Genomic DNA, 21,520 nt, shown 5'->3' with positions numbered 1-21,520 from the left:
ACATCCTCAAATACCTTTTATTGCTAAAATTTATTTTATGGTAAGTTTCAATTTCACCTCATAGCTTTCCTAGTGCTAGTTACTCCTTATTTACTATTTCATAACATTATTTGCTTTCTAAATAATGCAGAAATTTGTACATATACAAATACAGTAAGAAAACTTCTGTGGTTTCTCTAATTTTCTGATTTTTTTTCTCTAATTTTCTAATTTCTCTAATTTTCTTACAGTTTATCACATACTTTATTTATACTTCATCACATCATAATTTTTGTCATGAGGAAGGCAATGATATTGGTACATATGGGTGTGGGAAATAAGCAAGAAGGGGATTTCTGTGTCAAACTGCCTTGTAGATCAATTGCATCATCCACATGACAGGGAAGATGCAGCAAGTGTACAAGCTATTGTGGGCAGTTATGGCCTTCTACACTTCAATACAGTCCTCTCACCCAGATGTTTGGGCCATGTTGACATTTCTTCACAATTAAAAAAAAAAACAAAACCAAAAAAACCCAAATGGCAATATGAATATATTTTAAGGGATGGTCAATTTGAAAATCACGTAGGCAATCTGACAAATACATATTAGTTCAATTTCTGACAGTTTCATTCTGTTGCATGCAAATGATCTTCCACTACTTCTCAAAGTTTAATTAATTTCATTTTTATTTGTGTGTTCTTGTTAGATAAAGTCAGGAAAGTACTCTGTATAATCACTTTCATAAAAGAATTTTATTAACTTTCTTTAAACAGACTGTGTTGCATTTTAAGTGAAATTATTTATTTCCTTCATGCATCATGTGTTTGATTAGTTCATCTCTAACTGGGAGAGGTTAATGCTGCTGGACCATTGGTAATAACTGATATGGAGTGGCTTCTGCCTTTCTGTGTCATTTAGACCTGGATATGGGAAAATGAGTCCTACTTTCATTAAAATATTTTTTCTTCACCAGCAGACATCAAACTGTTAAATCACAGGAGTGCCTAACATAGAGAATGCAAAGTCATAGGACAAGTAATTCTTCAAAGAATGGAAGACAGTTATGTTTTTTCTTTACTTTTTTTGTAAGCTACCCTAGGATTTGCCACCACATTATAGAATGGATTATGCTGTTGTCTATCAGTGAAGCAGAGTAGCCACCAGAGTAGGTTTTTATTCTGTATTTTATATCCTTTTTTTTTTCTTGTCTTTTACCAATGGAGGCATTCAGCAATTTTTAAGGTGGAAACTCATGTTTTAAAATAAGAACTAATATGTTTTCTTATGTTTTTTATTTATGTTTTTTGCAGCTATTGAACTATATCTTGTCTTAAGACCATATTGGAAGGCAAGCAAAGTTTTCTTGAGCAACAAAAGAGACCACCTTTTCTAATTAAAGTTGTCACGTAGAATAGTTATTTAAATTACTTCTTACTGGCAGCAGGATGGGCTTGTATTTTTCAGGCACTTGACACCACAGGAGCAGATGCACTTAAAATGGACTGCGACTAGATTCTGTTTATAAGATATAGTGGTAGGAAGGGAATATTCTGTAAATCAGATATATATTCAAAAGATACTTTTTTAAAAAATCAATTTAAAATTTAAATTAAATTTTACTTAAAAGACGTGCTATTGTTTTCACATTTACTAACTAAAATTGTATGGGAATGCTAAAAAATGAAGTAATAAAAATTTGCACCTGGAAGTTAGTGTGAAAAATGGAACCTGGTATGCAAAATAAATAGTGTGCAAAATAAAATAGAAAATTAACCAGCTTCTCATCCACCAGCCACCCCTCAGGTCCTTCTGGGCAGGGCTGCTCTGGATCTGTTCATCCCCCAGCCCAGGTGCAGCACCTTGCACTTGATCTTGTTAAACCTCATGTGGTTCCAAGGGACCTTCCTCTGAAGCTTGTCCATGTCCCTTGGGATGGCAGAGATCACATCCTTCAGGTGTGTCAACCACACCACTCAGCTTGCTGACACCTCCAGATATTCTGTGGGTCCACTCAATCCCATTGTCTACGTCATTACGAAGATATTAAACAACACTGGTCCCAGTACAGACCCCTGTGGCACTCCACCTGTCAGTGGACAGTCTCAGGACTCTGAGAAGTTGGCCACTGGCCTCTCAGTGTGACCACACAACCAAGTCCTTATGCACCCAACTATCCATCCATCAAATCCATCTCTCTCCAATTTAGAGAAGGATTTTGTGGGGGACTGTGTCAAATGCTCTACAGAGGTCCAGATAAATGACATCTGTAGCCCTTCCACTGATGTAGTCACTCCATCACAGAAGGGCACAAGTTGGTCAAGCATGCCTTGCCCTTGGTGGAGCCATGTGCTGGCTGTCTCCTATTTTTAATTGTATATGAACTCTGTTAAATTTATCTATTAGTCATGTTCATTTAAAAAGGTAATTGATGGAATCTGTTTTGAAATCTGGGTAAGCAGATACCACTGAATGAAAAAAAAAGGGACCTGACACACTCTTTCCTTCCTTTGCTAGGCCATGGAATGTGTGACTGTGGGAAGTGCAAATGTGATGAAGGCTGGTATGGTGAAGCTTGTCAGTATCCAAGTACTTGCAATCTTACACGGAAGAAAAGCAATGAAATGTGCAAGAATTCTCAAGATATCATCTGTTCTGGTGCAGGTAAGATGTCTTTTGTTGCTTTTGATACCTTAATGCTCTCCCAGTGTAATCTTGAGAATCATTGTCATTTCTAACTAGTAATTTTGTAGAGTATGTTTCAAGAGACTGAGATGTAACTGTAGGTGCACTAAAGTGTTTAATTTTCCTATAGGCTTATTTCTGTGCATACAATGTACACTGATTAGGAACACCTACTTTATATCCATAACTGTTTTGAGTAGATGAAACTGCAACTGTAATTTATTTTCCTCATCAGAATGTTGTTGTAATGGCATTAACACAGGAAGTGATGTAATTTCTATCAAGTGTTTGTATTTACAGGATGCAGAAATTGCATTTGCAAATATTTTTCCTGGACATTTATAAGCTGTGCAACTTTTTGAGACACTTTTGAATCGTACCTATGATTATTAAAATCAGTTGTAGAAGATGTGATGGATCACTTAAAGGAGCATTTCCACCTTCACTGTTCTGATTTGGTAACATGTTCTTCTCTAATTCCTTAATTTTATAACCATCCTAATTTAAATAGAAAGTCTTTTCCTTAAAAAAAAAAATTCTAAGGAAAACCAAATGGGTTTTAGTAAACTTCAATGAAAAAATTTTAAAGGGCATTTTCTACCAATCAAGTTTTGAGACTTGAAATTGTCTTCTGGTTTTTCCATGATATTGACCTCCAAGTGAAAGAATGTTTCAAGAACTCCACTTCTGCTCACTATTGCTGGTCTTTAATTTCTGTTGGAATCCACACATTTTCATACAAGTAAATTTCTCACAAGTTTGACATGAGCAAATAATCACAAGGACAGGTGGGACTTGTAAGGGAGAAGCTGGTACAGGATAAGAAACCAGTTTAACATAAAACTATTAGTATGCAGTGTACTGAGTAAATGATACACTTAATTTATGACAATAGGTATATGAAACTTGCTATTGAGAGAGACATGAGACATAGCTAAATGAGAAATCAACTTTCAAAAATAAGTGCAGTTCACTGCACTTAGTCAAAGTTCTAAAAAAAGAGCCTCTTTCTTTACTTGGTTGGAAGTGGCCCCAGTCTTCACAGGAAAATCAACATAGCTTAACAAGCACTCCAAGTAGCTAGGGTGTTTGTAGCATCGTAAGAAGAATAAATGGTTTTGCTTTTGCTGATATGAAACAGGACAGGAATTCCAATAAGACTGACTAGGGAGTTTGGGGTAACTTTGATGGGCTGTATTTTGTCTTGGTGGGATTGCCTTTTGATCTACTACTAGCACTGTTGTTGGGGTCTGGGCTCTGTTTTATAATTGCCAATAAAATATAGGAAGGGATGACATGAGCCTTTACAAAAACACTGCTCTGCTGTCACACAGATAATCATTTATTATAATTTTTTTCAGTAACTGATCAAGATCCACCTAAAATTTCACTTTTCTGACTTTGTTCCTAATCATTTGTCATGGACAATGTCCAGGATGTCCTACCTAAACTGAAGTTCTCTATGTGAGCAATTTTCACTTTTAGCAATGAAAGGAATGAACATCTTTATGATACACTGTGTCTATGACCTTTTTAGATACCCAGGAATCAATTTTCTGTTTTATCTTCTTTCCTGTTCAGGAATTATCGGTAATCATGACTGTTTTCTCAAAAATCGCATTTGTATTTGTTTACCAAGTAATTGTAACAATTCTAGTTCTGTGGGTTACTGATGTTGTATTATCAGTTGTATTATTATTGTTAATACCATACTATATTAGCTCTTGCAAACATTAATAAAATTAACTCTTTCAGAATGGCCATGTCTGTCGCAGAGCCCAGTACTTCTGTTCTTTGGATTAGCGTGATGTTTATTGAAAGTCGTGCTATGCTTGTAAGCAATATTGTGTAATATCAGGATAAATCTTCTATTTTGAAGAGCTCTGATGCCAATTAACATGTTTTTAAAAATACATATGGATGTCATGTGAGGAGTATGAATGCTGTGAAGTTTTAAAAAAATATGTACTTGCTGGCATAGTGATGCCATTGACTATTGAAACAACAACTTTGAGACCACTGACCACAAGGCCCCAGTAATGTGATATTGCACTGAGTTCCCACCCTTTCAATTATAGTGAAGGTAGGGACAGAGATAGGGAAAAGGGGTTTCTTATATGAGTGGGACAGCAATACTTTTGTTTGTAGTGTCATTTCAATGTATTTGTGATTTTTTTTTTTTTTTTTTGACTGTGGAACTTATTGATACATTTATTTATGACCTCAGGTCAGATAGACCCTCTGAGGGAAAAGAGGGGATTCTTCTTTCCCAGGGAGCAATAAGAGATTGTTTCCTACTCAGGAAGGCAGGTCATGGAGGGAGGCAGCCACTGAGCTGAGGGGAAACCCTCCTCGAAACACCAAGGAGTAAATGTGTCACCTGATGAGCAGTGATGGAAGAGAGATCTGTTTACAAATCTATTTGCATCCTTTGCATTGCCTGAGTGCTCTGGCTTTTCATTATGTCAGAAAGTTGTTTTTTTGTGGTTTATGCTGTGAAAAAAACAGCTTTACACTTCCAAGGCACTTGAATACTCTATCTCTGTACAGCTAAGATTAACCTTTTTATTGATACAGGTAATTTCTGTGTCTGTATTTGTGTGGATGATCTTTAGATTTCAGCCTTCTCAGAAATAAAATAGTTCGTCTCTGACAGACTAATGAAACTCTTTCTATAATCTGCAGTCACTGAGTAATGTCTCTTAAACATTTACAGGCACATGTCAGTGTGGCAGATGCAAATGTGCAAACTCAGAAGGAAATGGACTAGTATATGGCAAATTTTGTGAATGTGATGACAGAGAATGCATTGATGATGAAACAGGAGAGATTTGTACAGGTATGTATCTTAATGAGCGCAAGAAAAGTGATGAAGAATAATACAGGTTGTTATTTAATTGCGTGGTTCTACAAAATATCTTTACTGAATGCATGACTTAAAGTAAAAGTAACTCTATTTGCAAGACTTCACATTGCAAATTGTAAGTGCAAATTTCAGATGCAAAAATGAGCTAAGCATAAGGTTAAAGAACGAATAAATCCTGTGACATTCTCCTCTTTTCGGGAGAACTGCAAAGAGGGTTGTAAAAGATAATTCACTAAGGTAATTCATAGCTTAGTGTGTCTGTCTTCAGTAGAATATATGAGGAATGTGAATGCTTCATGGAACAAATGAGAAAGAGTAGAATGGATAACATGCGAAAAAAAATCCCCCAAATGAGAAAATGGGTTATTAGGAATTTTTTCAAGGAAACAAAAATTAAAAATATCAGGAATAAATGTAGGATGGTAGCTCAGAAGCAGGAAGATAAAAAGAGAAAGGAGTGAATAAGGAAAATGTCAACTGTGATAGGAAAGACAAGAAAATAAGATGGAATGAACTTTGCTGATAGATGGAAAAGCAACAAAAATTCAAACTTTTATGTCTATATGAGGCAGGAACCTGGCAGTTAAGGCTTGAGCGACACACACCATTTATGGCACTATAAATGCTGTTGCCCATGTTGTGAAGGAGGCTTGTCCTTGAGCTGGGAGGGGCTACAAACACTGTTCAAGATACACATGTGCAGATTGTGTCCATATGCCCACAGGAGTGTTCCAATCAGCTCCTAGGCTATTCATATCTGGTGGTAGTGTTTCCTGTGTGTGTGTATGAAGAAAGAGAGTAGTTGTGGAAAATAGCTTTCTCTGTCTTTTCCTTACACAGACAGCAAAATAGTTTTGATTTATTTGCCTTTGAAGGCAAAAAAAGAACATTTTTTTAAATCCTTTAAATCCTTAGAGGATTAAGTAGAGATTTTAAGTGAGGGTATGCAGAATGGTCCTCTGAAGTCTAGATTCAGCAGCAGAGTATAGTATTTCCAGTAATTGCCTAAAATAAAATGAGGGGAAGGCAACAATTGTTATGTGCCATTTATTCCATTTATATTTGCCTCTAAGCACTATACATGGTACCAAATGTGATAAAAAATTGCCAGTCACTTAGTTCCAGTAAATTCTCCTGCTGCTGTTTTTTGTCTGATTTGGTTTCTTCCCCTCACGCATGTTTTGCTTCTGGTTTATATTGTTAGCTTTTACTTAGCTTTTATTTCCTGTTGTCTCATCCACTCATCCCATTTTACCCAAAAGACCAAAAGCATCTGTGTATAAGACTAGTCTTGTATGTATGTAGAATTCAAAGTTTTCTGATATAAAGGGACAAAAAATGTTGATAGATTCAAATCATTAAAGTCGGTGGTTGATCATTATAAAAGCCATGATACCTCATGGAAATTTTGGAGTCTTCTAAAGTAAAGTATAAGTTATAAACTAATGGTTTTCTTGACTTGTTTGGGTTGTTGTAAGCTGAAAAGTTTATGCACACAACTTATAGGTGTTTTATGTTGTTTTATTTTTTAACAAACCTCTACAATATGAAATCATATATTGAAGCAAGCCTTATGCAGAAAAAATGCACATGGCAGCACATGAACATGAGGGTCAAAGACACATCTTTTCCTCAACCTAGAGCTGGGATTTTATCCTGGAAAAACAATCAATGCCATGTTGAGATATAGATGACATATATTTTAATATTTGCACAAGGGCACTGAATTTGTTAAGCAAATCAGTTCTTAGGTAGGGCAAAGTTGCAAAGATGTGTTAAGCTTTTTCAGCTTCAGTTGGAATTTTATCAGTCAGTTGACTACCACTTTTTATTTGAGGTTACACTTTGGAGTCAAGTTGATGTTTATTTTTGAAAAGTATCATATTTATTAGCAAATTAAATTCTGGTCCTGGTCTTTTTTTTTTAAACTAAGGCTCTTTACTCTAAGAGAGTGATGTTTATTTCTCCTGCCAAGAGCAAGAGGAAAAATTGATCATTTAAATCATGTTTATTTGAGGAGTATAAAAGTGTGAGTGAAGAATGAAGTATTGATGTTTTTGTCTGTGAAAATTGCCTCTAGATCAAACTATTATACTCCTTTAGCATTTTTTCTTTTATTTTTTCCTACTTTCCTACTGTTCATGATCAGCCTTTTCATAGTAATTATTTTTGATTGTATTTGTTGTTTAATTATGTAATTAAATTAATTGGTTTTAGACATTAACCAAATGTAATGAAAATTCTGTATGTAGTTGCAAAACCAGTAAAAAATTGTATTCAACAATTTGAAGTCTTGATAATTAGGAATACAGATTGATCAGACTGTGGTAGAGGTGGCCAGGTCTACTAAGCTCAAAGGAAGAAAGAACAAGATCCTGACTTGATCCTTCTATTAAAGAATTAATTTTTGGCTGTAAGATTAGTAAGAATTGAAACTACTTAATTTGAAAGCTTTGTGCCCTGAAGCACATGGCACATGTACCTTAGCAGATGAAAATGTTCTGGAGCTGGTTTCACTTGGATGATGCAGCCCTCTTTTTTGGGATACGTATGTTTTGTTAAATGAATATCTGAAAGATTCATTTGTAAAGGAATTCTCTTTAATGAACTGTTTTAGCAATGTTCTAAAATCTTCTTGACAGAGGGAGACAAGAAGGGAAGCCATATACAACATAGTTGGTGTGTAATAAGTCAAGATGTCTTTACTGCAACTGTCTGAGGAGTCAAGAAGGTGTTCTTAGACGTGTTGGAGTCTGGAATACAGAGTTTGTGCCCTTGTTTCTGATACTTAGTTATAAGATCTAGAAAAACATTGAATTTCATATAATATGATTATATGAAATTATGAAATCCAGACTCCAACAACATGCCAAGTATGTATCCCACCTTGGTGTGTAAAGCTGTGCTTAAATTTTAACTAATACAGTCTTCAAAATTTGCCTATAAAGTAAAAAAAAAGGCTACAAATATAAAAAATATATCAAATATAAATTATTATTTCAATTAGTGTTTACTGATTAATCTGTGGTTAAAGGAAAATCAGTTCTAAAATAGTGGGGAAAAATACAGTTCAGCTATCCCTTGTCTGATTTTATGTATTCATACATGGTCCATAAATTGTTTCTATTCTGAGTCTAGCAGTAAAAGTTTTTAAAAGAAAACATCAAAATAGTTAAATTGTTAATGCCTTTTAAAAACTTGCCTCTTTCTCACTGTACAAAATTTGTTTTGGCTTAAGGCCATGGAAAGTGTTACTGTGGAAACTGTTACTGTGAGGCTGGTTGGCATGGAGATAAATGTGAATTCCAGTGTGACATCAGCCCCTGGGAGATCAAGAAAAGATGCACATCTCCAGATGGCAAAATCTGCAGCAACAGAGGTGTGTCATTTGCATGGACCTTCTACACATATTTATATTGTTGGCTTTTATTTCACTCTATGCATTCTCTACAGTAGGGCATATATTGTATTTGCTGAGAGTTTCTACTTCTCACCTAGTTCAGCTCTGGATATACACTTCCAAGTGGGTAGGTACCTGTGTTTAGGTATAAATTTACATAAAGCCACATCCACTTATTGATTAAGCAAACTCAAGTTGTTCCCATTCTTTATTTCTGTAGTAAGACTGAGTAGGATAATTTGTTATTTAGTACATATTTGTTTAGATTAGAGACCTACCTTGCAAAATAAAATGTTACCAGATTTGTGACTTTGAATGGATTGTTGCTGCAAAATCACAGAACTGCATGTCAATTCATTCTTAAAGAACACAGGACCCACAATGGAATGGGGAAAATGAAAACATGAAGCATTAATTTCCACTACAACTGAAAAAAACCCTGTAAAGTTTTTTACTGTGAAGTGTTCAGTAGCAAGGCTGTGGAATGTATAGAGATAGGAAGGTAGACTTCACACAATTTTTCTAACTCTATGAAGTTTTATCTGCACATGGTTTTGGAATTTGAGTTTTGCCTTATACTTCTAATTTTGTCATTTCGGGAAAAAAAGCCCCACAAAACAAACACACAGAATAAGGTTGCTTTTCACTAGCTGCTGTGTTTGGCTTCATTGATCAAGGAGTGAAAAAAAAAAAAGCATGTTTTTTTGGCAATAGTCCAGAGTAATTATAGTAGTACATAAGCAAGAGTCACATAGATACCTCTCTTAAAAAACATCTCTACTGACAAAACCTGCTGTATTGTGAACATCTAATCATCCTGACAGCATTTAGAAAACTCTCTTCTCATAATTAGGAGGAAATGGAAAGTTTGGCTCAAATACAGAGATCATGTAGGCTCATTTAGCCTCGGTACTTCAGCATAAAATTTTCGTGTAGTTCTGGAAATAATAGATATTAAAGTGTCTTCATATCAGATGCTTTCTTTGCACTGAGAAAGTAATTTTTTGGCAAAGAGTTTCTCGTCAAAGCAAGCTTTTAATCAAATTTGAAATTTTAATGTGTGATAATTTCTTTAAACTGGCATTGCAATAGGAGAAATTGTGTGAATTGCATAGTTGGTATTTTGAGTAGCTGTAACCTCCAATACAAAGGTAAATTTGTGTGATACTTCCAAGCCTTTAGCCTTTCATGTATTTGTGATTTTATCTTCATAATCATTTTGTAGGCTTCTGACAACATGAAGTTGCTTTCCAACAAAGTATTTCTGTTCCATTTAGTCCTACTTCCCCAGTTTTCTGTATTTATACATCTTGTGATATAAGTAAAGTTCATATAGTCAGTCTTGAGGTTTCTAAAAATCAGATATGAAGGCTAGCCTTGCTGCCCACCCTCCTTCAGTGCTAAGATGGATAAATAGTTCTTATCTTTCCCTCTGCACTATCTAGTCAACCACTTTAGACCACATGTGAAAATTTTGATTTTTAAACTTTGGTGAGATTATGTTCTGCATTCTGACATCCAGGAAAGCTGATCTAGATTAACTTTGAAGTTATTTCTGAGAGGATTAATCACTCTCCAGAGGCATTTCCTCTTTTTGTTTGTTTGTTTGTTTGTTTGTTGGATGGTTTTGGTTTTTTCTTCAGTAATGTCACTGAATTGTGAAAGTATAAAAAAATTAGTCACAAATTTCTTGAGGGCTGTCTCAGGGTTTTTAACATTAGACAGGGCTGTAGCTCTTCCTGCTCATGTCATGTATGCTGGATTGTGTAGACCTTCTCCTTTTATTAGAGAATGTGCCCATATCTATGTGTACTGCTTAGTCATCCTGTCCTGTTGCCTTCAAATGCATTATATTGTTTGGAGTAACCTAAAAAAGATGACAAAGGTGTTGGCAGAGTAGCAGAAGGTGAAGCCACTCTGCAAGAAATGAACTGCATGCATCAGTAAGGTCAGACTGCATTTATAAGCCTGTTGGCATCTCAAAAAAGAGTAGTGAGCGTGTTGCCCAAAGCATATTTGGCTTTCTGAATAAGGAAAATATTGTTTTTCCTTTGTTTGGGGGTTTTGTTCAGATTTTCCTAAATATGTAGAGTGCATATTCTCTTATTATTAGTAAATTATGCAAGTTTGTTTTCTGTCATAGTCACATTTCTTCTAATTGTAAGCAACAGCGTATGGCCCTGAATATTGACTTGGGAAAAGTGGAGAAGTATCCTTTAATGCAGATACGTGCTGCTGTTCTTCTTGGGTAAAGAATGACCTCCTAGACATTTTCAGCTGTGTTAGTTTGGATTCTCTTGTAGTTTAAATGTTTATGCTTTAACAACCATTAATTATCCCCTGTGCCCAAGCCCAAGTCGTTTAAACAGAATTGATTTTTATTGTCATTACTGACAGGGCAAATTACTGTTGATGTCAAAGATGTGCAACTCTTCTGTGAGCTGCATTTTCTTGTTGACTCTTAGCAAGGCTCAGCAGCAAAAAGAAACATGAACAGGAAGCCAATTTGTTTGTATAAAGTATTGCTACTGAATAATCATGGAAGGTTTCAAATCATAGAGGATGAGCACACACTCATGATTGTCACTTGCAGCTTTGAAACTGCATTTCTGTGAGAGCTGAAAATTCACAGGTGTAAATTCCTGTAATCAAAATGCTATTGCTCTAAATTACACAGTTAATCTTCAATATCTGTGATGTGTTTTTTTTGTTTATTTTTGGGGGGTTTTTTTGTTGTTGTTTGTTTGTTTTTTCTTTATTTTTAGGCACGTGTGTTTGTGGGGAATGCACATGCCATGATGTGGACCCAACTGGTGACTGGGGAGATATTCATGGAGATACTTGTGAATGTGATGAAAGAAACTGCAAAGCAGTGTATGATAGATATTCTGATGACTTCTGTTCAGGTAAAGTTTGTGTATAAAAGGGTCTTGTGTGTAGTTTTATAGAAAACCTTCCAACTGGGCTGATCTTCCTCTTCCCTAGTGCTCCAATTCTTGTTTTCCTATCTTAAAATATACCAAGCTTGGGGGGCAGGAGAGGTCTTGGAGAGGGCTTTTTAAATTAAAATATATAATTCTGTTAGTTTTTTTCCATGATATCTAACAAAATCCTGTAAATATTAAATTATTTTAAGTGCCCATCTCCCTTCTGATACTCTAGTGTAACCTAATATGAATTGGATAATGGTTGAAAATTTAAAATATAGGTATGTCTTTTCTTGGGAAAATTTGAATTTGAAAGTTCAGGTCAGATTGTGTTTGTTATTTCACTTTATAAGACAGATAGTCAAGAAGAAGAAGTTCAAGAAAGAGTAAATAAATGAGTCAATGAAAAACAGTCTCCTGAGAATACAAATTGACGTGAGAATGAGTAGAGCATCAATACTTGAAAAATATGAATGTGTGGCCCAGCTGTGTATCTGTAGCTGTAGCCCAGACTACATCTTAGACATATCCATCTTTCTTTTTCTTCTACTTGTACTTCAGAGCATTATATTCAAAATAGTTAACAACCATCCGTCCATGGTTTGTAGTTTAGATATTCCATGTACCAACTAACAAAAGCTGAGATTCTGAGAGAGACCTAGCATGCAATGGATACTAAATAAAGATGCTAATAGTAGGCAGGAGAGAAGGACCTTGTTCAATACTCAGCATGCAGTTTGTACACACAGCAACTCTGCAAAAAGAAATAAACATGATTTCAAAGGGACTTTACAGACTGGAGGTTGTCAGCTTGAATGCATTCCATAGAAATCTACTCTGGCCTAATTAATAATAGGAAGAATGCAGTCACATTAATGACAATAATGATGTGGTATATTTTCCTCCTATTCATAGAGTGAGAGATGTCTCATAGAAAGATCATAGGAATTTTCTGAGTAGAGAAAGAAAGCTGAAACCAGGATGATGTATAAAATTTTCAGCCTTTTCTTTGCCTTTTTAAAAACTGAAAAGCTTCTTAACTGTTGTGTTGTTTGTTTGTTTGTTTTTAAATATATATTGAGGAACTGCTAGCTAATAAAATGAGGGGGAAAAAAAGAAGCTTTTCTGAAAACATTCAGTGTCTTGATTTACTTGTTACTGTTCAGTCACTTGCAGATATTATATAGATTTATTTAATGAATGAGCTGGAATGATGCAGAACTGTGTCCAGTCATAAGAGCAGCAGGAAGATTGACTTTGTTGTCAATTTCTGAATATATCACTGTATTGCTGTCAGAGTTTTTAGCACTCAGGGTCTGATCAAAATATCAGCATCTACTAAGGAATACAGAGCTACAAGTAAACAAGGTGAATGCATTCTGTTGTTAAGGGTGAGCACAAGAGTTTCAAAGCTAATTAGATTAAAGCAAACCTGTGGTATCTACAACTAATGCTTAAAACTGAAAATGTCATGCTTGAACTCCCTCTTTCCTGGATGTTATTGCCTTTGCAGCTGCTGCTGCCCAGGGTGGTAGTAGCTGTAAGAAAGCAGAGGATAAGAAAGTACAGACCGTTACAAAGGAGCTTGGGGGAAGATATTGACATTTGACATTGGATTAAGGACTAGTACGTTGTTCTTCATTACACAGACATAACTGTAAATGAGGAAAACTTAGGAATAAAAGGAGGGACTCATATGACTTGCTTGATGTGACTAAAACTCAAGTTAAAGTATAGTTTTATTTTTCCATCTACTCATCAAAAATTTTAGCATTAGTTATTTTTATCTATTCCTTTTCCATTATGTTTTAGAAAAGCCTAATTTAGCCTTAGCTGGCCATCCAAGTATACATTCCTAAAATAGATTGTGTAAAAAAAAATCCATTTGCACATGAAGCAGTGTGAACAATGTCTTCTAGTCCTGCTGTTTCATCCTGTTTCAGAAATAGAAAAAGATGCATAAGTTTTGATTTTGGTTTATTGTGGTAGTCAGGCATTATCTGCAATTAAATCAAAGACTTAATAGAGGAATTGTAGTGAGACAGGTTTTTTAATTGCATGAATTTACTTGTTGCACAAAGTGTACACGCATTAGGTGTGCCTGAAAAATATCCTTATTTTTTCTCACACTTATTTGTAAATTGATTTGGGATGAATCCAAGAGTGATTAGTTAGATTAGGGAAAATAATCCATCTCTCTTAAAACATTCATCAAACAGAGATGATACAAAATTTTCTTGCCTTGTTCTGTCTACCTAATAGGTAGAGACAGGAAACCACTTTGTCCTGAGTAGCATGGAGAAATTATAGGAAATCCTGTTTCCATGTAAAGGGTTTTACAGTGACTGAATGAAATTCTGTGTATATTTAATAAAATAGAAAGGAGAGGAATTGACAGCCCTGATGTGAGGTTTTAGCATCGCACAGGGGCAGCTCCCTTCAGAAGCTTCATATGGATTGAGGTGACTGTTATTTCACAGTATGTCATATTGACAACTGGATGCCTTCTTTTAACACCTGAAGTGCTATTCAGAATGTTACTAGATTATTGTCTCTCAGAAGTGTCCTTGACATTAAAGTGATTACCTTCATTTAAAGAGATAATGGCTTTCATGACTTGACACAGAAAGAAAACACGCTTCCATAAGAAAATTTGTATGTTCACACATTTCATTAGTTCCTTTGTTCTGGCTTTAGCAAAGAAATTATTATATGAAAGTACAATAATAAATAAATAAATACAAAGTACAAAAATAAATAGTCCTCTCATAAGTATCTTTCTGGGTCGGGGACCATAAATCTAATTCATGATCTGTCAGCAGGCGCAAATGAAAGCAAAAGAAGGAATCATAGGATCACAGATTGGTTTGTGTCAGAAGGAACCTTAAAAATCACCTAGTTCCAACCACTGCCATGGGCAGGGACACTTTTCACTAGACTGAGTTGCTCAAATCCCCATCCAGGCTTCCCTTGAATACTTCCAGGCTTGGGGCATCCACAGCTTCTCTAGGCAGATTGTTCCAGAGCCTCACTATCCCCACAGTAAAGAATTTATTCCTAACGATCTAATCTAAATCTAAATCTATCCTCTAAACAAGAGAAAGCCTGTAAATCTTTTCAAAGAAAACAAATAACTTATGTAAGGAAAAGTTATTTTGTGAAATTAATAAAAAGGCTTTTGGGAAGTAATCTGATGACTCTTAGAATGATTGCTTCCTCCCATTTTCTCCTTGTGAACTAATAAACTAGTATGTTTTGTAAATTAGCCCTAAAATGCGAGTATGGTTAGAAAGATATAAAGGCTCTGTTACTATGGTTATCAAGAAGAACCTGGATAGAGAAGTGGACATTGGAGCACTGGTCCTCTGTCCAATGAATGAGGACTGTGTGAAAATTGTGAAAGATCTAACCTGCTATCCGAGCTCATGAAAATAGATATTTGATTTTCTGCAAGGAATATTGTTTTGCTGATTCTCAGGCTTTTCTCAGGAATATTTTGTATTGCCAGAATCTCAATGCTTTTTGCAAAGGGCACAAAGAAGAAGAAGGACAATTACATTTTTTTCCTTAGTTTTTCTTGAGAAAACCTCAAGAAAAAATGCATATGTTTGCATTTATATAGAGGAAATATACATGCAGAGAGTAGTCCCAGACATTCAAAAACCACATCCAACTGTCCTATTGGAATGAGAATATTATGTCCAATATTTCAATATTTTATTATTTATATGTAACTGTTTAGTAGCAGGCACTGGTTTGAGGCTTGGAATTGGTATGTCATTGCTTGTCTCTAGTGAATCATGTTGATTGCAAGTAGATAAAGAATGGTATTGATATATTTCTTAGAGAATATGCTGCAACCATGCTAGAAAAAGAACATAAAAATACGTTATATTTTTTTGCCAGTCCCATTACTGAATGAAGCCCCAACTTTATCAAAGTTCATCCAATTAAGAGTTTTTTATACATCATCAGGATGGAGGTTAATCTTGAATTGTATTCATTGTAAAGGTCATGGGCAGTGTAATTGTGGAAGATGTGACTGTAAAGAAGGATGGACCGGGAAAAAGTGTGAACATCCACATTCGTGTCCAATGTCAGTTGAAGAAAGTGCTAAGAAATGCCAAGGAAATTCTAATTTACCTTGCTCTGGAAGAGGTAAGCACATTTCTGGAAGAATTTTCATGCCCTTTAAATGTATTTCCATTAAAAGAATTTTTAAAGATGTCCAGCATTACTAGTACTGAAAAAATGTGTACTTTCTTGGCTTACTGTACATGAATCGCTCCTGCATAATCACTCTCCTGTGGGTTAGGAGAAGAATAAAATCACCTATTTTTCCTGCTTTGTGTTTTATTTCACATGCCTTAACATTTATTTGCAGGTTTCCAAGGGTGCTTTGAAAATTGCTGTTGTTAAGTCTTTACTAAAGATACATTAAAAATATGAATTTATTCTGTGCATTTTTTGACAAAAGCAGCATGAGATTTTCAGCCTGTGTAAAATGTTGTGGAACCATTGTGATAAGGACTGTGTGGATTTACTCTGTGAAACAACCCATTAAGTGTAGGACTGACTTCTGTAAGATGCAGCTGTGCTTCAGCACAGTTTGCCAGTTGGCCACTGGCTTTTCATTTGAAGGCATTTCTTTGTGACACTGTAGCCTTTTCAAAAACTTTGACTAAAAATATATACGCAGTCATACATACACTTAAAATGTACATTGCAAGCAATTTTTCTCAGAAGGAAAAGGGACCTGCTAATTTTCCTCTCTCACTGTGTGAAATGTGGTTTTCTGCATAGAGAAGAGAGAAAAGTAAATACAAGACAGAATATTGCTAAAACTGGTAATTGAAGTTGTTATGAATTCTGCCCATTTAACTATTTTCTGGGAAAGGCCTAAAGCTGCTCTTGAATTACTGTGTTTGACCCTTAATGTCAGTTCATTTGTGATTTATTCTTTCACTAATACTATCTAACATAGTTAAAAATTGTAGGCTGTCCACCCAAGTTATCTCTGTGATTTTTGTACTATTTTCCCCCTGTAATTGTGTAGCAGCTCATTTACTTCCTAAATATAGCATTTGGAGTATCTTAAAAGAACTGTGTATTAACAGACAGTTGCTTGCCCTTATCTTAATTAAGCTGCAGTTGTCCAGTTAGTTTTCTCACTCTTTTCCTGCAAAAATTTTGCAACAGTGTTTTTTGCAACAAGGTAGTTGGGAAATGGGCATCTGTAGAGAATTAACTGCATTTTATTTTTCATGCCTGCAAGCATGATAACTAAAAGAAAGGAGCATTGATTATTGGTTTACTTTTTTATTTTTTTAATACTGGATCTATTTTTTTCCTGCCTTTATGGATACTGAATGTCTCTTTCTCTTTTTTCATCTGCTTCACTAAAAGTTGTGTATCTTGAGAGCTTGAAGTCAGTTCTATGATTTAATTCCATTGTTCTCTATTCAAGTCAAATGACAGAGTAAGAATGAAAACCATAAAAACAATTTTAATTTCAATAAATATATTATATATATATATGAATTTTTAAGATTATATATAATCTTAAATAGTTTAAGATATATAATAGTTATAATAATTAGTTATAATAAGAAAAGTAAATGTAAATATTTTAACATTAATGACAATAATTCTACCTTTTTGGCTTTCTGAAAATACGCTTAATGATGCTGGCAGTGCTCTCCTGTTGAGATCCTGGCAGTGAAATAAGTAATTTTCAGGTGAAATAATTTGACTGAGTGATCTGTTGGTCAAAATTTTCAAAAGAAGTATCTATGGGGAAAAAGGGCTTAATTGACAGTGGCTTTCACTGAACTTTGACCTCCAAACAAGAAGAGATCACTAAGGTGTTCAAGGAGTGCAAAAGGCACATATGTGGATTTAGGACAAAGTGTGATAGACAGCTGCTGTAATGAAGGAACAAAAGATTCTGCATTCCAGGCTTGAGAAAAAAATCCCAATGAAAACTTCCATTTAAAAATGGAAAGCAGTATCTTGTTTTATTTCTATGAACAATTTTGTGTAAGACATTGGGAAGATATTTCAGTCTACTCACCTGTGTTTTACTGGACAGTGTATTTTTTTCCCCTGGACTTCTTGGATTTTTGCCATGCATTTGGTTTCTTTAAAGAATGTTTTCTGTTCATCTGTACCTTTTTTTTAATATATTTAGATACTTTTTTTTGTTTATAGCAATGGAAACTAAGAGAATTGGCACATCCCACATAGATTTTGATAATCCCAGATTAATTTAACTATTAGTCATGTAATCTCAGCAAGAGAAAGTAGGTATAGGATAAAAAAGAACAGTGAAAAAAGTGGTTTTTTTGTAACCTTAAATGTATCAGGGGTATATAAAAGTTGCGTTAAAAATTTTAGAGAATTAAAAACAGGTTAAAAAGAGCAAAATTAGATAATCATTATCCATAAAGTGTTATAAATTATAATTTCTCAGTCTATATTTTACTCTTCTGAAGGTAGATGATATGGTGAACTTTGTTTTTAGACAGTAATTCCCTTCTTGATTTTCCCCACTCATTGGAATAACAAGCTGTTTCATGGGTGCTGCTCAGCACGTGGGGAGAGCTGAGAGGCTGCCAAAAAAAATAATACACCATGGTCTTATATTTCTTAGCTGCTCCAGGAGGTGAAGGAGAGAGAAGACTTCATATTGACATGCTGAGTAGTAAAGGGAAATGTCTACATGCTGAAATGGTGTTATAAAGACAGAGCAATTAGAAATTCTCTCAGTTACATCAATCAGGCTGTCTATACCATCAGTAGCTCCTGCTATATATAAGGTGAGAGAAGATAGCAAGAAAAAATTAGGAATAAATCCACATTAGGTACTTTCCAAAAATTACTTTGCCTACAAAAGTCTTCTGAGGATGATGAGTGATTCTAGGCATCTTCATTCATATAAAGCAAAGAATTCCTTCTACACTTTGATTCCCAAGAGTGCTGCTTTTTTTTTTTTAGCTTGCTGCATGACTTTTAACTGTAGATGTAATACTTTCATTTTTTTCACAGTGAAAATCTGTTACTTTTAAAAACACACTGTACAGTAAGACCAGTGTCAGAGATAAAGGAAAAAGACATAGCAAAAAATCATTTTGGTTTGAAGTAAAGAGTTACTGTATTTTTGTCAGGATTGAGAGAAAAGACAAACCACTATTCTCTTTAAAATGCACATCACTCACTTGAGTTTCCCCTTCAGTTACAAAGCAGATTTAAAAATAGTTTTAATAAAAAAGCCTTCAGGAAGATAATTGAAAATAAAAAGAGTAGGTTTTGAGAATAATAGATGAGAGGGGTTTTTAAAAATAATCTTGTTTTCCTCAACCTTGGTGAATGCAGACATTCAATGGCAGATTTCCAAAGCCAGATAAATGAAAAATCTTCTTACTGGTATTATCTTTTAGTATTTAAATATATTTTCTATAATTGCTTTTATTTATTTGTCACTTGGAGAAAATGAAGCTATTTCTTTATTGGTGAAATTCTTGCTTACACTTGCTTACACTTGCTAGAGTTAGCATTGGCTAACTGAAAGATGAAGGGATTTTGTGATTCTGTACTTGAGAAGTTTTCTGTTGTTTTTGAAAAGGCCCTTAAGCCCCATTTTCAAAATACTAAATAGTTAGTTCAAAAATTGTATGGCATATTGTATTGTATGAAAGTTTACTGACAGCAGTAGCTTTGCTGCTTCTTCTCTATTTAAAACTATTAGATTTTGATTGACCTAATGGAATAGCAGCAGCATTCAGTGCATTCTTAAAGATTCCTTCTGGTGAACTAAGACATGGAATCAATCCCTCGTGTTCTGTAATGCTATTGCCAGTCTGGCAAGATACCATCTCCTGAAGCCTGAAAGCAAAGGGCAGTGATGATTTCAAAGAGCAGGGCCATTGGCCAGTGCTTGCTGCAAAGACTTAATCCTTTTCTGGAGCATCTTGTGTGTCCTATTGCATGATATACAGTTTATGGTGCTCTGAAACATCTCATTGCATACAAATTCTTGTATCAACTGCTGTAGATTCCAGTGATACAACATGGAGAGCATACACAGAAGGAAAGAGAAGTACACACGAGAGAATTGTATCTGTGTAGTGACAAGAGTGGATGGAACCTAGATAAAAATAATTTGCTAAATACCTGCCTAAAACCAGCAACTAAGCAACTGTCTTCTGACCTTCGTGAAGTCTTACATGACTGATGGAAAACGTGACATAAAATAATCAGCTTGTAAAAAATTTTGGGCTGGGTCACTATCTACTATGGCTTCATATAAACCTTTGAATGACATCATTCAGTATATGTTTAAGATTTTTAAATTTATACAAACTGTAATGTGGTAATCATGATATTTTCATGTCTACAAAAGATAAGTCCCAACAGTTGGGTATGATGCCTTAAAATGGTAGAAGGACTGGTGGAGGCATGTGTCACATCATGAGAACTAGTTCTATTCTATTACCACTGGAACCTCATTTAGTGTAGTTTTATAACCTTACAGTTCTGGTCCTCTTGTTCTAAGTGCAGTTATTAAGGACTTTGGCGTCTCTCTATAGAATGATATTGCCAAAACTGTTAAACAAAAAAATTTCCTATATCTAGTAGGTGCTTATAGAAAAGCATTGCTTCTAAAGCCTATGGCTTGTTGCCTTAGTAAGGGGAGATGATAGTAGAAGTTACTACTTGAATAATTCACTGCACTTTCTACATGACAGGATGGGGTCAAAGCAGAAAAGTATAAACAATCCTAAGGTAAAATCTAGGTTACTACCCCCGCTACTAGCTCTTTACTGCAGCCCCTTATTATGCAAATTGTGCTGTTTAATTGAAGTGTAAATTACTCTAATGTACATCATCTCTGAATTTGGCATGCTGTTTTCATTCATTTTGCATGACCCCTGCATTCTGAAGGAGGTCTTAATTAAAGCACTATAGTCGACAGCCTGGCAGCAAGTAGCATTATTAGCTGGTGTAACAAGAACAGAACACAAATTCAAATCATGTGTCACATCTCTGGCTTTCATCTCATCAACTTTGAGATCGAGCTCCTTTCTACATCTGTGTGCTTCAAGCAGAGAAGCACTCTTGCTATGCTATTACTTTAATACTGGATGAGCTGGCATAACAGTATTTGTTATACAATTTGGAATACTCTTACATGCTGGACTGACACACTGCATTCCACTTGTTTGTTGAAGCCTAAGGAAAAATAAATAAATAAATAAATAGTTGCATCCCACTCTAGATTTGTGTATCAATAGTTTAGATCACTGATTTTAAACGGCTTCTCTGATTCAGGCTCTGTTTGAGCCTCTTTCTCTTAATTGAAGCAGGATCCTCTGGAATCTGTCTTTGTTAAGAAAGCTTCCAAATTTTAAATTTTAAATTTTCTGAGGGTTTTTTGAAACCAGAAAGTGTTCAAGAGCTCAGCACTTCATTTTTTCTCTGTAGGGAAAGGTACTTATTTGTGACCCACCTACAGCACTTCTTACTGTTGTTTTTACCTTATACTGTTGTATTTTTGGGAGACATCAAGTAGGGACAGAGGAACTAAGGGAAGAACATTTCATTTCTTCAGTGAACACTTACTTGCAGTGCTTATAACTCAGTAGTAAAAAAATGTTTCATAA

At 34.9% G+C, this 21,520-nt stretch overlaps 1 protein-coding gene across 1 annotated transcript in view; it reads left to right on the top strand.

Annotated features, from left to right (window-relative positions):
- Positions 1-21,520, top strand: part of ITGBL1 (integrin subunit beta like 1) — a 125,254-nt gene that overhangs the window by 51,877 nt on the left and 51,857 nt on the right. The window contains exons 3-7 of the mRNA XM_015638116.3: positions 2,498-2,644; positions 5,382-5,504; positions 8,770-8,910; positions 11,697-11,837; positions 15,870-16,016. Coding sequence (XP_015493602.1) covers positions 2,498-2,644; positions 5,382-5,504; positions 8,770-8,910; positions 11,697-11,837; positions 15,870-16,016 — 699 coding nt within the window. The remainder of the gene's footprint in view (positions 1-2,497; positions 2,645-5,381; positions 5,505-8,769; positions 8,911-11,696; positions 11,838-15,869; positions 16,017-21,520) is intronic.

This window comes from Parus major, chromosome 1 (assembly GCF_001522545.3).
Source record: "Parus major isolate Abel chromosome 1, Parus_major1.1, whole genome shotgun sequence".
NCBI classification, from domain to species: domain Eukaryota; kingdom Metazoa; phylum Chordata; class Aves; order Passeriformes; family Paridae; genus Parus; species Parus major.
This window is presented reverse-complemented; position numbering and strand designations above follow the sequence as displayed.